Genomic DNA, 14,515 nt, shown 5'->3' with positions numbered 1-14,515 from the left:
AGGTCTTGCAACACACCTGGGCTGCTGCTCCCCGCTCCCTGCTGTGTTCCCACGTACAGAACCTCAGGATGAACAGAAGTCCAAGGAAGGCAAATTGTGGAAGATCAGATTAGAGGTGGCGAGTTAAATTAACTTCCCTAGATTCATCAGTCCCTCTGAAATCAGAGGAAACTGTGGGATACCTCCAGGAGAGCCTGAATTCTGTGCTACCATTTCCTTTATCACTAAGGCTAAAGTAGTTGTGTCCTGTTCAGGCAGAAATTAGAGAATCGGGAAATAAGACAGCATTAGCTTAAGCCTTTTGTTTCCATTTGCAATCTTCTTTATCCTCTTAAATAGGTCTAGCAAAAAGGACAATTTAGTGCCGAGAGACACTGGCATGCCAAGCAGCACTGTCCTCCAGTCTACCATGCCTACACTACCCACTTCACATATTTAGATGTTCAAACAAATCCTATCTGGTTAGGATGCGAGAGTATCTGGTCTCTCCATTTACTGAAATCACTTTTATATCAAATCTACTGCAAAGCTACAGCCACTCTTGCTACTGTGCTCTGAGAGGCGCAGTTATTGTTGTGGCTTATCTTCACACCTGACTACCAGCCAAGAGTTTATCCAACTGCCAGACTTTGGGTCATTCCATGTCACTGGGTTTTGGTTTTTCCCCAACTAACAAACTGAGCACACAGATTTCCTAATTCTCAAGCAGAGTTATTTCTTGCTTTTCTTTTTTTTTGAGGGGGGTGAGGGAACCCCACAGGGGATCAAAACCAGCCAAAGAAAAGGATACACGCAGGGTGACAGACAACATACCTTGGATTTTCCAGTGGTAGCTCTGGTGTTCCTTCTCCTTTGCACCTCAGTCTACGCACTCATTCCACTCGGCACGATGTCTCCAGCTTGTCTGGAAGTGGGTCCTCCTGCACGCAGGACTTCCAGTGACCCCGCTCACCACCACATCCTCGTGACCCTGTGGGACACTGCTGCAGGCCAAGGCTGACACGGCCTCCAGGCAAGGATTTCTGCGCCCCTTCGCATTTTGGCATTCATTACACCCGGCTGCCCAGGGCCTTGTCTTGCGGAGAGGCGCGAGCCTGCTCAGTGCCTGCTCAATGCCCCAACGCCTCTCTCCTGCTGGGTGGAAGCAAGTCTGCAGGCGGATCTGCTGACAGAAGTGAAACTCTCTGACCACACTGGGCAGCAACACGGTGCGTGCCAGTCCAGGCGATCTGGCCAGCACCGTCTTGCACTGCTTTGGCAGTGAAACAGCGAGCTGAGCTGAATCTGTCCTGCTGGTGTGAACATACACACGGCGTTACAACACGCCAAACCACCCCTCCGGCTGGCCAAGCAGTCTTGGCTCCCCTTCTGCTACACATCAACGTCCCACTGGTGAGAGAGGAGCAGGTTCATGCACTGGCAACCAAGCAGGAGACAGAGGATGCTCTGGAAAATGCTCCGGGGAGCTTCGGATGCAGAAGGGATGCGGGGAGAAGCCCACTGCAGAGCTTTACGGCTGCCGAGTCCACCAAGGAGACTGCTGCGGAGATTGAGGTCACTTTAATGACTGTTCTCCTTCTTCACAACCAGACGCTCGGCAGTGGGTGATGTCCCATTCGTGTGCTGGAAAAATAGAAAACCTCAGACAATTTTTTTTTTTTCCTAAAGGTTGTTTTATTGTAAAACCATAAATACAACACTGACATGAAAATCCTCAAGCAACGGATGCTTTCTTAGTTACAGTTTGTCTTCTGCCTTGGCATCAACTCTGAAAAGAATGTTGCAGAAACACGTCTCTAAGAGATCTCCAAATAACCGAGCTCTGGCCTGGAGCGCTCAGCTCGTTTGGAAGCTAAGTGGAACTATTCCTCCTCTCTCGTGGAATATTTCCATTCAGACAGCAACAGACTTGTAAAAACAGCAACATTTAAACACCTTGATTTTTTTTTTCTTTAATAATCCTTTTCATTTGACGTCAGTCTAAGTTTCAAACAGCACTGAATTTATTTAGCTGTAAAAAAACCGAAACAAAACAAAACAAAATCCTAAAAAGAAAAAAATCAGAAGAACTTGAGTTGGCCTCAAGCGTTCATATATCACAATGAAAATCAGTAACTCAACCCCGTGCAATATTGCTCTCTATTGAGTCATTCGATCCACACCAACAATACATGAGACTTCAAACAGGTTTTGTTTTGTTTATTAACACAGCAAGTGTGACATTAGATAACCTTTTAAATACAGTACATGGTACAGCGCGGGGCCAGCTGCCCGCACTTGTCCCCATTATGAAGACAAAGCCAGCGGTGGCGGTTTATAAAAATATTGTGTTGCTACAAAAGTATAAATTAATGCTACCGGTATTAAGAAATATTAAACACATAAAACTTATAAGGATTAAGAAAAATATTCATTAATACCTGTAGAAAACTCTGGCCTAAAAAAGATATTTTTTGTATATTTTTTGTATATTTTTTGTATTTTTTAGGATGACATGAGATCCTTGCACTCGCAGGTAGAGACACACGCAGGTGCATCTGTGGTATTGCCTAGAACATCTGCATCTACAGAAAGGAGGGAAACGCACACAAGTTACTGAGGGGAGGGAGGGTGAGGAGGGAGGGGACAACATTAACCGTCTGCTTGATGAAACAAGAAGAATTCAGCTCCCAACAGGAGGTTTCAAAAAACGAACGTACGAACAAGGAACAGCTTCTCATTTCAGACTGGCTGCAAACAAGGATTTCCTGACGGTTTGGTTTGTCGGCATGACACTTCCTAGCTACGGCGCGGACCAGAATCCTCACAGTCTGGCCGATGTGTGCTCCTCCTGGACTCACAGCCTCAGCTAGTCACCTGTCACCAATGTTTCAGTTCATCCATTATCACTTCTCTTTTTAAATAATTAAAAAAAATAAAATTAAAGTCCCAGTAAGTTTAGGGGGACCGCGGAAAACAGCTCCTAAGACTGTTGCTCCTTCCAGAATACATGCCTCCTTCCTTGAGCGGAAAGGTCTTCTCCATAGACAGCAAGAAAAAAAAAAAAAACAATCCCTCCTCCCACCCCCCAGCCCACCGGAAAGAAACCAACCCATCCTACCCACAGACACTGCAGAGATCGCCACAAGAACCCGCAGCAGACTGAAAACAAGCACTCAGGGCTGATGGGCCTGGAAGCGTCTTTTTAAGGAACTTTGGTTGTAAAAAGCCAGGGTTTGACACGCCTCTACCCGTCGGCTCCGCTGCACAACACCCCTCTCGTTAGGGCTGCGCTGCTGACCGGCTGCCACGACACGCCGGCCACTGTCAACGGCGCTGGACCGGCGGGGAGGAAGAAAATCCCTGCGGCCAGCGCTCAGTGCCGCGCATCAACGAGCCATCTGTGTGAGTCCCCTCAGAAGCTGGTCGGGAAACCTCCGCCTCGGCTGCCTGCAGACCACACCACCCTCACGGGTCTACTGGATACACCGTCGTCTAACGTCAGCAAAACTCTTCCGTCCAGTTACTAAACAATAACAGGAGTAGCAAAAACCCCAACTAACCAGCCAAATGAAAAACAAAATTAAACAGAAATCCTCCAAACATTCAATATCTAAAGTTAAATTTCAGGGCAATACACTCTCATTGGTTCACCATTTCTGGCCTAGCATAAGCGAACTACCCCACAGCAGGAATGGGGCATCCAACGCGGAGCTGTGCCCGGGTTCCCTCTCCGTATTTTCACTGCTGTTTGGATGGTTCAGTGACACTTCCAGAAGCCGCAGGAAGATGACAACCCGCGGCACGGGGACCAGTCCCACACACTGCAAAAAGGGAGTTCTTATTGCTACAGGGCGACATCTTCAGAAGAATCTGACACAGGACCTCGAGTCTCAGCCGATGTGTCTGGGCATTCCCAATGGATCCCACGGATTCAAGACCGCGGCGTAGCACAGAAAACGCACAGCAGAAGCAGCAGAACATTTAATGCTCTCCCCTACCCCGATTCTTTCACCTTGGCAGTGTAAGGGTTGACAAGACATTCGCTCCTCAGCTGGTTGTCTCCTCTGCCTCTCCGCTGGTCAGCTACCTCCCTCCTTCAGGAAACCTGGTTAAGGTATGTACTGGAGTGCTGGGAACGGTCTGGGGCCGGTGGCGAGTGCAAGGATGCGGAGGAAGATGCTTTGTGAACCCTCCTGGACCTATCGGGCAGGACTGGACTCAACACCCAGGCAACCGTTTCCCACGTCTGCATCCAGTCTCCTTCCTCCCGGCAAGGTCCACAGCAGGCTCCTGCCTTACGGAGCGTGCTCCACGCAGCTGTGCAGCCTTGTGGCAAACGGCAGGGCTCAAAAAACACGCCCGCAACGGACTCCTCCCAGATGAACGGATTTCACCTCCCTGAAAACGCTTCCCAGAACCTGCCTTTAGTGTCTTTTTGTTCTTTTCATCCAACTACTCCTAATCATTCCACAGGGAACATCTTGTCCCCTCCTGCGTGTGCCCCCTCTGAACACTCCCAGGAGCTCCTCTCCACCTCCTTCAGCCAGAGAGATGCAATTAGAGCTCTGAGTCTTTCCTCCGTACAAAGCAGCACTCCCAGCCACTGACTCACTTCTTGGCCGCTCTTTCCCGGTCTTTTGATTTCTCAGTAACTTGGCGCTGTCTAGAAATGCACACAGCGGTCTCCGAGCAGCACGATGTCTCAGTCACCCTGCTCCTGTGCAACACTACGTCCTGGCTTGCCTAGTGCAGGATCCAGAAGTGGAAACGGTCCCTCAGGCTGGGTACGGCTGAGCAGACTCATCCACCAATATAGACATACAAGATAATTTCTTCTCACACTAAACCTTCCATGTTATTGCAAGCAGTTGAAGAAACCAACCAACCTGAGACATCTCACTGAACACGGTATTAATTCAGATACCACAATTTAGAGCTCAAACTATTTTCAGAAGCGCCTGCCCTCCATTTTCAGTCATTGCCAGGCTTTGAGAATATCTGCCACAACTTCATTTGCAAAATTCATGTGAGGGTCCTGACTCCCTGAGCTGCTTCTGGATGTATTCTCTGATCAGCAGGGGAGAACACCCAGCAAGCACACTTAAACCAGTGCAGGTGGTTCATGCGGATACTTAAACCAATTTATCTCAAAGCTAAACTGGTTTAACCAGCAACTAACAGACAACGGAGTTAGACAAAACCTAAGCCCACAGCTGGCTTTCACAGAAAGTTTCCCAGATTGCACTAGTTCAAACACAACCGAATCACTTTTCTTAGAACAGACATATAGCTTTGACAAAAAGAAAAGTTGACTTCTGTCTGAAACCAACCCAGGCGCAAGACACCGAGCCCACCTTGCAAGCCAAAACACAACAATCATCTGCTGCTAGAGAGATGGGGAGGAGAGACAGAGATGGGAGACCAATCTGGGCTCCACGTTCTCCACTCACCCTCTGGCTGCCGTACTCACACAGGAACAACCGTCTGCTTTGAAGAGCTCTGCCTTTGTATCCCACTTCCTCAAGTTTTCTAGTAAAAAGGAGATGAAGTAATCTTCAGGCAGGACTGAAGGCCCTTCACTTCTACAGTTCATCTTCTGCTGGTACTTGCTCCCCACCTGAAGATGGTAACACCTCCCAAAGCAAACAGCGAAGTCAGGAAGAGCAGTCTGCCAGGTCGGGCACAGAGTAAGCAGCAGAAGCATGAAGGCCTGGAGGACACGGACACCATTTTTGTCTCCCAACACATTTCTCAAGCGCGAGTAAAGCAAACAAACATGCAGAAGGCCAACTCCCAACATGACCTACCAGAGGATGATCCCAGTTCTAAGGACTTCTCCTCCCAGCTCAAAGGGAGCAGAACCTCATGACAGCTCTGGCCAAACTAAGAGACCCTCTCCTCTCTGGTCTCCCACCATGGATGGACAGTGCTCCTTACAGCACAAGTGCTGCTCCACACCACCAAGCTAATCATCAAATGGTTTGGGTTGGAGGAACCTAGCAAATTAAGAGCTTCCAAAATTCAGACCTTAGTAAAGCATCTATGCTCCCAAGAACGCAAATCCAAGTCTTGAAGAGGGAAGTAGAAACAGGAGCAGAAGCTTGGCATTTAGGGGAAAGATGTGCTTCTCTCCTTTTAATGAAGCGTAAGTACATCAGACCAAAGTCAGCCCGGGAGCAGACACAGCAGGAATAGCTCCTCTGCGCAGAACACCCTGTAACCACATTTAAGTCTCACGAAAAGCTGCGCCTTCTTCCAGCGACTCGCTGCAGAAGGGGGCTGGCCGACCAGCTCCTCACCAACTTTCCAGATTGCTCCATTTTAGGGCTTTAGGTTTTATTTTGCTTTTTCAGCTGCTAAGTTGAGTTTTTAAGTCTTTGGGAGAATCTCACCTACCAGACAACGCTGCATGTTTACTTAAAATCCACCATTAGTGCAATTATAACCAAAGTTGCCTTGGAGGGGACAGCTGCTTGGATGGGGAGAGGTCCAGTCAATCCCTCTCTTTGGTTGTCACAGCAAGAAAGCTCCAGATTTGATGCAAAGCCACACGGTAAAAAGGGGAAGGGGAGATGGGCTGGGGGCCAAGGGTGGCAGTGGCCATTTTGTTTGCATGCCCTGGCTGTGCAGCCATGGTTCAGCTCACTGCCGTGCACAGCCCGGCATCAAATGGTTGCACAAATGACTGCAATTTTCCCTCATCCTCAATTCCAGAACTTTAAACCTGTACTAACTCTGCTTTGCCCGCTTCCCCACCCTTCACGCCCTGCAGACCGACAACACAGCGAGCTCGAGTTGGCAAATCCCACAGAAGTTATCAGCCTGTGCCTTAGCAAAGGAGTGCTGGGGTTTGGAACCTTCTTTTCAAAGGAACGCAAGGGTTCTGCACACTCACCCGAGCACCGTGGAGCCTGTGAGCGGCCCTCAGAGTCTCAGGCGAACCAAGCAAAAAGGTGTAAGACGTCATTAGGAGAAAGAGCTACAAATCCTGGCCCCAGTTCTGCCCATCAGCCGAGCTGCACAGTACACACTCTGCAGCCTCAAAAGCTAATCTTGCTTTGGATTCATCCTCCAGCCACGTTTTCTTGCTGCAGGACCTTGTGCTTTTCAGTGGGAACAGCAGCACAGCACAGCACAAATCCTTTGTAATCGGCACACATCTATCTCACTTGGGTTCTTCGTTTGTAGTTTGAGACTCAGTTATTGTTTGCTACAGGTTTCTCCTGCAACTGCAAGTGCAAACAGACGTCTTACCATGGGCCCAACTGCTGTCTGGGCAGGCAGGATTTGTACAGGAGAAAACAAAACCAGCAAGCAGAAAAGTTGGCTCTACAACCAACACCTCCATTTGCAAAAGCCACTGCCAGAGAAAGCAGATATCCAAGTGCCTCTGCCTTGGCAGCTCATCTTGAAGTGCTGCTACCCCTGCAGTTGTCAGTGGGATTGCAGACGGTGTCTTTTACGGTAGCCATACGCAAAACTTACATTTAGGAGACAGCTAGTTTTGCCCTGATGCCAGTAATAGTGCTGAGAGGTCAGCCCAAACGCTAGACTCAAGCTAATATTAGGTCCTGTTTCCAGGCTGAAAAGAGCAAGACAGCTGGGTGCAAAGAGCCATCCTCAGTGACCTTGACCTAGGGAAGTTCTCTAGCCTGCAAACCGTTCCCCTGTCCGAGCCCCACGGCAGTGAAGCGGTCAGTCAGTGCCTGTCAGGTTCAAGACATCTGCACACAAAACCTGAGAGACTGGGTTTGCCATTTCTCATGTCTTGGGACTTGCAACTTCTCCTACACCCAGAGATGGGCAGGTGGGATCACAGTTTAACATCTGTTCAACAGCAGCACTGCAAAGAGGGCCTCCAGTCTCACCACTGCATGGCCAGCAGCCAGAAAACACCCTTGGCTGTTGAAGGGCTTCAGCCTCCAACCCGCTTGCTGGGAGCTGAGCGAGTCCATCCTCCCGAACCTCCAACGCTGCTCTGCTGCCACTGTGACCGCAGCTCCAGAGCACGCTACTGGGAGCAGGAAAGACCACTTAAAAAATAAGAATTTGCTTCAATCTGCCTCTGGGATACAAGTCCCAGTGATGAAAAATTAACAGTTTGGCACCAGAAGTTGGGAATTGTCCAAGAGGCACCAAACCCGACAGCCTGCAGAGATCCCGTCCAGCAGCCCCTGAACTGTGCCTGCGGGCACTGGGCACAGCAGAGCACTGGCCTCGGTAGACAGCAGAGTGACCAAGATGTTTTTGCGTTATGATGATCTCTAATTGCATTTGGGGTGAGCTAGTAGGTGTGAACGTTTAAGGGCCCATGGCCTTCCTAGCCAGAACGATTCAGCAACATAACAAGTAGTGTAATGCACTGTAGGTATCAGAAAGACATTCGTGCTACTAGAGGAAACCATTCCAAATAAAATGGGGAGATATTCTTTGCACTCAATCAGGAGCACTTACATTCAGAAGGATCTTTGAGCCCATGCACTTCTCTAAGCTTCCTTCAAAGCCCAGTTTGACAAAACTGATGATCTTTGTTCCCCTGAAAAATCATACACCTTGGTTTGTCCTTGGCCTTGACACACTTATTTTGAGTCTGTGTACTGAGAAACTTTTTTACAAAAATTTTAGGTGCACGGGTTCTCAACGGCAGCTGGCAGACCCCGGGAAGCTTGCTGGTGGCCCACAGATATCTGTGCTGTCACCGCCTGCTTGCTTTTCCTGGTTTCTAGCTTTCCCACATAAGCAACTGCTGTGGTTCCCATAAGGATATTATTTAATCACAAATGGGCTACTCTAGAACAAGTTTGAGAACACCTGATGTACAAAAATTTGCAGAGAAGCTAATTAACATCGGGAATTCAGAAAAGAAGTTCTGCTGTAAAAAAATAAATCCAAGAGACGAAACAACTACAGACATTTTCTGCCATGAACCATTTCTCTTAGTTTAAAATCAAACTTATAATCACTAGCTAACATGATAAACTCAAAACTGGGAGTGGGGACAGGAGAGTAACTTTTTTTTTTTTTGGAAAAAACGTGTACGAAAAAGTTTAAAATAAAGTAAAAAAACCCCTTAAAGTTTCCCTTCCTGATTTCTAAAGATATTGGTGTTCCTAAAACACAGCTGCCCTGATAACACGCACCGTATGTCAAGAAGGCTGCAGACAAATGCCCTCAAGGTGTACAGTTATTCAAAGGAGCAAAGTCCAGTGCAGAACTGGTCTGTTCAAATGTAGTCTGATTATCCATGGCAAGATGGCCCAGGGGACAAGAGGAAAGGTGGGGTGGAGGAGAAACAAAAGAAACTTCAAGTCACTTTAGATCTCAGCTGCCTGAAGACTTTAGAACATCAGCCTCCCATTGGTCTGCCCACTTGAAAACATTAGAAAGTCTGTCAAGTCCACACACTATCTATGGAAAGGAGCACGTTCCTGGCAGAGGGCTGTGTCTCTCACGTGCTCAGCTTTCCTTTCAAACTTAATTTTATATATATTTATATTTTTATATATATATAAAAAAGCACTTGGTTTCCAGGGGCATTCATAATGAGGTCCACAGTGTTTAGAACTTAAAATTCTTTTTCTTTGTTTGGAACAGTGTTTTAAAGTTTTGTTTTAATTAAAAGACAGTCTTAAAGCATGTTGGACTTCAAAAACATGAGTTTGTTCATGTCTTCTGGACTGAGTAGCCGTCTCCTTTTGATTAAGAGAGCCTGCTCACACATATTTACACATTCGCTTCTGGCACCAACAGCAGGCACTGCTAAGAGCCAAAAGGCTAGCTTGGCTAGTTTTGTATGCTTTTGGGTAACACACGACCAGTACTGAAACAGGTCAGGGGTGGCCTGGAAGAGAGGTTCTTGCAAATAATCATAGACTTCATTTTTCCCGAACCAATCTTCTTCCTGAGCTGCTGTGGCTTCCCCTGTTGCCCGAGGCTTCTTGGTTGAAGGTTCAAATTCCGTTTCTTCTGCCCAGGACTCTTTCACCTCATTGATCAACTCACAGACCTTGCCAATGATCTCTTCATGCTGGTATGGTGGAACGGGCCGCAGCTTCTGCTGAGGGTCTAAGATCATGGCTACCTTGTGTGCCGAATGAACTTTGAAGTTCTCCTTCAGCGCCTCCAAGAAGAGGTGGCAGAGTTTGCTGACCACACCAGCATCGTTAGCTTTGGAAGTGAACAGTTTCTCCAGTTTGACATACGTGGGCAGTACCAGCTGCAAGGTGGGCCGGCTCTCGTTGCTCAGCTCAATCACGGCCTGTTTCACTGGAGCCAAAATGGCTGCCAGGTTGCTGAGCAGGTGTTTGTTCAGGTTTTGGATGAGGTTCATTTTCTTGGCCCTGCTGTAGAACTCGCAGATCTGCTCGTAGCGCTCATGGACGAGCAGGAGGGAGTCGGTGACCGAGTTCCAGCAGGGTGGGGGAGAGGTCTCTTCCAGGGAACCAAAGGTCTCCTTTGAGAGGCCCGTGGATCCTGCCAGATCTTCACACACATTCAGGAGCTCGATCACTTCGTGCATATTGCGAGCCTGTAGTGTTCGCTTGTTCAGCACACTCTGCACTACTGAGTTCAAGGCACAGGCCGAACAACGCAAGCACATGCCTGCCTTGGAGAACGCAGAGGAATTGACTTTGCAGTCTGTGACGTACACCGTCCTGATCTCCGACATCACAAACTCCGAGAGCACGTTCTGTACCCAGTGGTGGATAAAATCACCATTATCTCGAATGTCTACGCCCTTAATTCCCAAGACGTAACTCTTGATGTGGTTGCCTTCCACCTGGTAAGCCGTCAGGATGTAGCAAGAATCGGGGCCAATGCTCTGCGAGTGACAAGTGACACCGATGCCAAGGCATGCGTTGCTGCCCAGGGCGCAGGTGACTTTCACCTTCACTTGGTTGTACATCCGAGGCAAATGCTTCAGAGCCAGCGTGTTGAAATTGCCAAGGATTTCGGTGACAGAGAAGGCACCATAGCGAGCTCCACTATCCACCAGGGTCTGTGCTAGCTTGATGAATTCCTTCCCGCTCACCACGCTCAGAGCCCCAAGGTCAGTGCACATCACCCTCAGGAGCCTCTCAGCAATGTTCTGCCGCTCCTTCTCTGGGATCGCGCTGTTCCCTACCGAACCGCTCGTGGATGCTGCAGTGAAATACAAGGAGAGAGAGAAAGCACCAGGTGAGAATTGCTCCTCTGCAATGGGATAGAGGAGGAAGCCACACAACAATTCTGAGAGACCCAAAGAGGTGGAACATGCCCAGATGATGGCAGAGACATCACCAACCCTGAATTTCTTCCCCCAATGGATTCTGGACAGAGGAACCTCCAGGGACAGGCCTTGCTCTTGTTTAAGAGCAGCAAGGAGCTTATCTGCATGCTTTCCCTGGGGTGTGGACTGAGACAGAGCACACACTGTCTACTCACAATCCAGTGCCTTCACCAGTGGCATCTCTGTGATGTTCACTTAGGAACTCCCTAGACAAGTTACAATCATCTGTACCATTCCCCATCCATGTCTACGGGCTGGTGGCCACAGCGTAGCCCAGCTCAAAAGTTGGACATCTTTTCGTTTTTGTGATTTGAGCCTTTCCTTTGAGACAGTTATTTAAAGAAAAGTTGTTTCAGTGAAGCATACAAGTTCCTCCACCATCTCCAACAGTGCTGAAGGCCAAGTTTCCATGGATTCCTCTGAACTCCAGCAACTCCACTTTTTGTGGCTGATTTCAGACAAAGTGAATGTCACTTCTGGCCATACCAGAATACAAAAGCACCATGTTTTTGTATCATCTTTCCCCCAGGCTGCTCAGCTCAAGCGCTTTGGAACTGACTGCCCACAGGGCCGTGTTTTACCTTTTCCCAGGGTGAAGCACAAGCTCACAGGACAAGCTGGGGATAAAGCCAGACACTGGCTGCCCGCACACACAGGGAGTGACAGGTTATGCCTATGCCACACCATGACGACTGCATTATTTTTTTAACCCCAGGCCAGAAAGTCTGACCTTGGATTGGAAGTTAACTTTTTCCAGGAGTTCCCAAATGCAACTTCCTTACAAACCTTTCCTATCACTTCCCCGGGGTTCCCAGTACTTTTGGCATACGAGTGCTCCTGTAATGGGAATGGGTGCTCTGCTCTGCAGGGCAGTACATGAATTATGGGTGAGATCAAGTGCAGTCAGGTGAGGACAAGGGCCTTGTGCAATGCCCATCACTGCTGCACCCTCTCTTGACAGTCGCTTCTTCAAAGCAGACAGGTAAGCCCAGGACAGAAGAGCAAATACTGCTACGTACTATTGTTGGCGTTATTTCTTTGGAGCTGTGGTTTCCACTTTTCTTCAACAACAGCTAGAGGTGATCTGGGCTGGCTAGAGGCAATATTGTTCTCGTTGTCAGCTGTGGGCAAGAGAGAGGGAGGTGTTAGAAGCACAAGGTAATAATGCTTAAAGCACAAAGAAGGGGAAACAGTACCCATCTGCTTAGCATTTACTTATGGTTCCCTTAACTAAGGTGATACCAACCTACTCCCTTCTCTGTAGCTCTTAAGCAGTTTTCAGTGAGATGGCACAGTACAGTCAGGAGCCTTGAAAACTGTCTTTGGACCTGCAACCTATCACCTCCCAAAACGTGGCTGAAATGACAACGGCTTTTTCTGTGCACCGCTGACACTGATGCCATCAGCACACCTCGAGAAATGTCTCCCACTCCAGTGAAGCTGCACACCAGGAGGAACAGACATTCCTTCTGCAGCCCGACTTGCGCAATTTGCTTGCTTTCAAAATAAAAGCAGGCGTAACAAACATTTATCCTTCTGTTGCCTTACTGCCTCTTTCTCCACTGCAGGTGGCTTCCCTTTTCTTTACTGTTAAGTACTGTTTTTCAAGCTATGCTCAACTCCTCTATATCTAAGGGTCTTAATACAATCCTCGTATATGTTTTCCTCACACTGTAGAGAGAGGGCCAATCTCTTCTCAGGCTGCTCACTGCTGCCTCAGACTGGAAACAAAAATTTTAAAACCCACACTTCTGGAGTGTGACCAAAGCTTGTTTCCTCCCTGTTGCTGCAGATACCAACTGCCCTCAGCATCTTTGTGTTCATGCTCCCATTTCTGTATGTGTAACTGGGCTAAATACTTCAGCTGCCAATCTGATGGGCTCTTCAAGGAAATGCAGTCAAATTCTGTAGCGTATCCATGTTCTTTCCTCTCCTGTGCCCCATGAACTTCACCCCACCCTCTAGAGGAAATTTTCTAGGTCTTCACATGCTTCGCTATGAAACTGTGCTCTGAAACAGGCTGTGAGGCAACAGTAAAGTGCACAATGAAGAGAGGTGTAAGAGGAAGGAGAAAGATGGAGAGACTGATGACCAAGCTGAACAGAAGGATGGAATTAAAAACAAAGAAGACAAACCAGGTCCTTTATTCATCACAGCTGGACTCATATGCCCTGATTTTGGACACCTCTATTAGACACACCCCTCTTCAGAGTGGTCCCTCGGGGCTCCTTTTACACTCAGTGGTGCAAAACAGGCTTAAGAGTGAGATTCATTCACCCAAGCAGAACTAGACGTCTCTTGTAGTGTAAGATCCACCATGCTCTGAACTCAGCTGGAGTCAGTGACAACTTCTCCACTGATTACAAAGCAAGTCCAAGCTGACCAGCTCAGGTGGCAACATCTATAGCCTAGGCAGACCAGCATGCAGTGAAATGAATCCTGCCCCAGTGCTCCAGACAGCAGAGCATGAATTAGAGGAATGCCTTACTAAGGCACACACAGGCGCTTTGCTCTGCAGCCAAGGCTGATGAAGTGCTGGGCAGAGCAGCGGGCTGCCCATCAGAACAAACAGGGGGGGACAAAGTTGCTCTCCTGCATGTGTGGCAATGACCTGGGAGAGAAGGAAGACCAGCAAGGATCTAAAGACAAGCAATGATGTGATGAAACTCCAGTGCTCTCTTCCTCACAAGCAAGTCCTCTCAAATTTGAGCAGCTCCACTTGTCAACCGCTGGGGCATTCACAAACCTCGCTGATGAACAGCCACGGACTGCACAGTTATTATTAGGTCTGGGCACTGCACTGGCCACAGACTGGATCAATACCTAAGAGCAAACCAGGGTATGACAGAACCAGGGTAGACTCTGGGACTGCCTCGAGGACTGTGTGTGCCCAGGGCACTCGCTGGTGGTTGCTGGTACCTGGGGAGCACTGCCATGCTCAGGCCTGCAGCCAGAGACTGGTCTTTGCACGCGCAGAAGAGACGTGAAGAGCAGGAGCTGCTCCAGTGGATGCCAGTGATCAGATATGACACATCACTTTTTCCCCAGCATTTGCCTAGACTAACTGCACTTCAGCTACTGTCACCAGTGTCCTCAACCCCCAACATCTGTGGGTAGGCAAACGCTGGATGTCACCTACTAACTTTGTTCACGGTTCAAACCTTCCTTGTCTTGGTGAGGGGTGGGTAGGGGGAGAAACCTTCTATATTTCCTCCCCACAACTCTTTATCGATTTCATAGTAATAGGGGATTTATTATGTACAA

At 48.4% G+C, this 14,515-nt stretch overlaps 1 protein-coding gene across 3 annotated transcripts in view; it reads right to left on the bottom strand.

Moving 5' to 3' along the window:
* Positions 1–3,081: 3,081 nt before the first annotated feature.
* The window catches only part of ZNF618 (zinc finger protein 618), a 166,475-nt gene continuing 155,041 nt past the window's right edge, over positions 3,082–14,515 (bottom strand). For all 3 annotated transcript variants that reach the window (XM_075439136.1, XM_075439138.1, XM_075439139.1), the window contains 2 exons: positions 12,271–12,372; positions 3,082–11,124 (listed from right to left, as the gene is read on the bottom strand). In XM_075439136.1, the coding sequence (XP_075295251.1) occupies positions 9,611–11,124; positions 12,271–12,372 (1,616 nt within the window). In that variant the 3' untranslated portion in view covers positions 3,082–9,610. The remainder of the gene's footprint in view (positions 11,125–12,270; positions 12,373–14,515) is intronic.

The sequence above is a fragment of the Opisthocomus hoazin genome, chromosome 19 (assembly GCF_030867145.1).
Source record: "Opisthocomus hoazin isolate bOpiHoa1 chromosome 19, bOpiHoa1.hap1, whole genome shotgun sequence".
In the NCBI taxonomy this organism is placed as follows: Eukaryota; Metazoa; Chordata; class Aves; order Opisthocomiformes; family Opisthocomidae; genus Opisthocomus; species Opisthocomus hoazin.
This window is presented reverse-complemented; position numbering and strand designations above follow the sequence as displayed.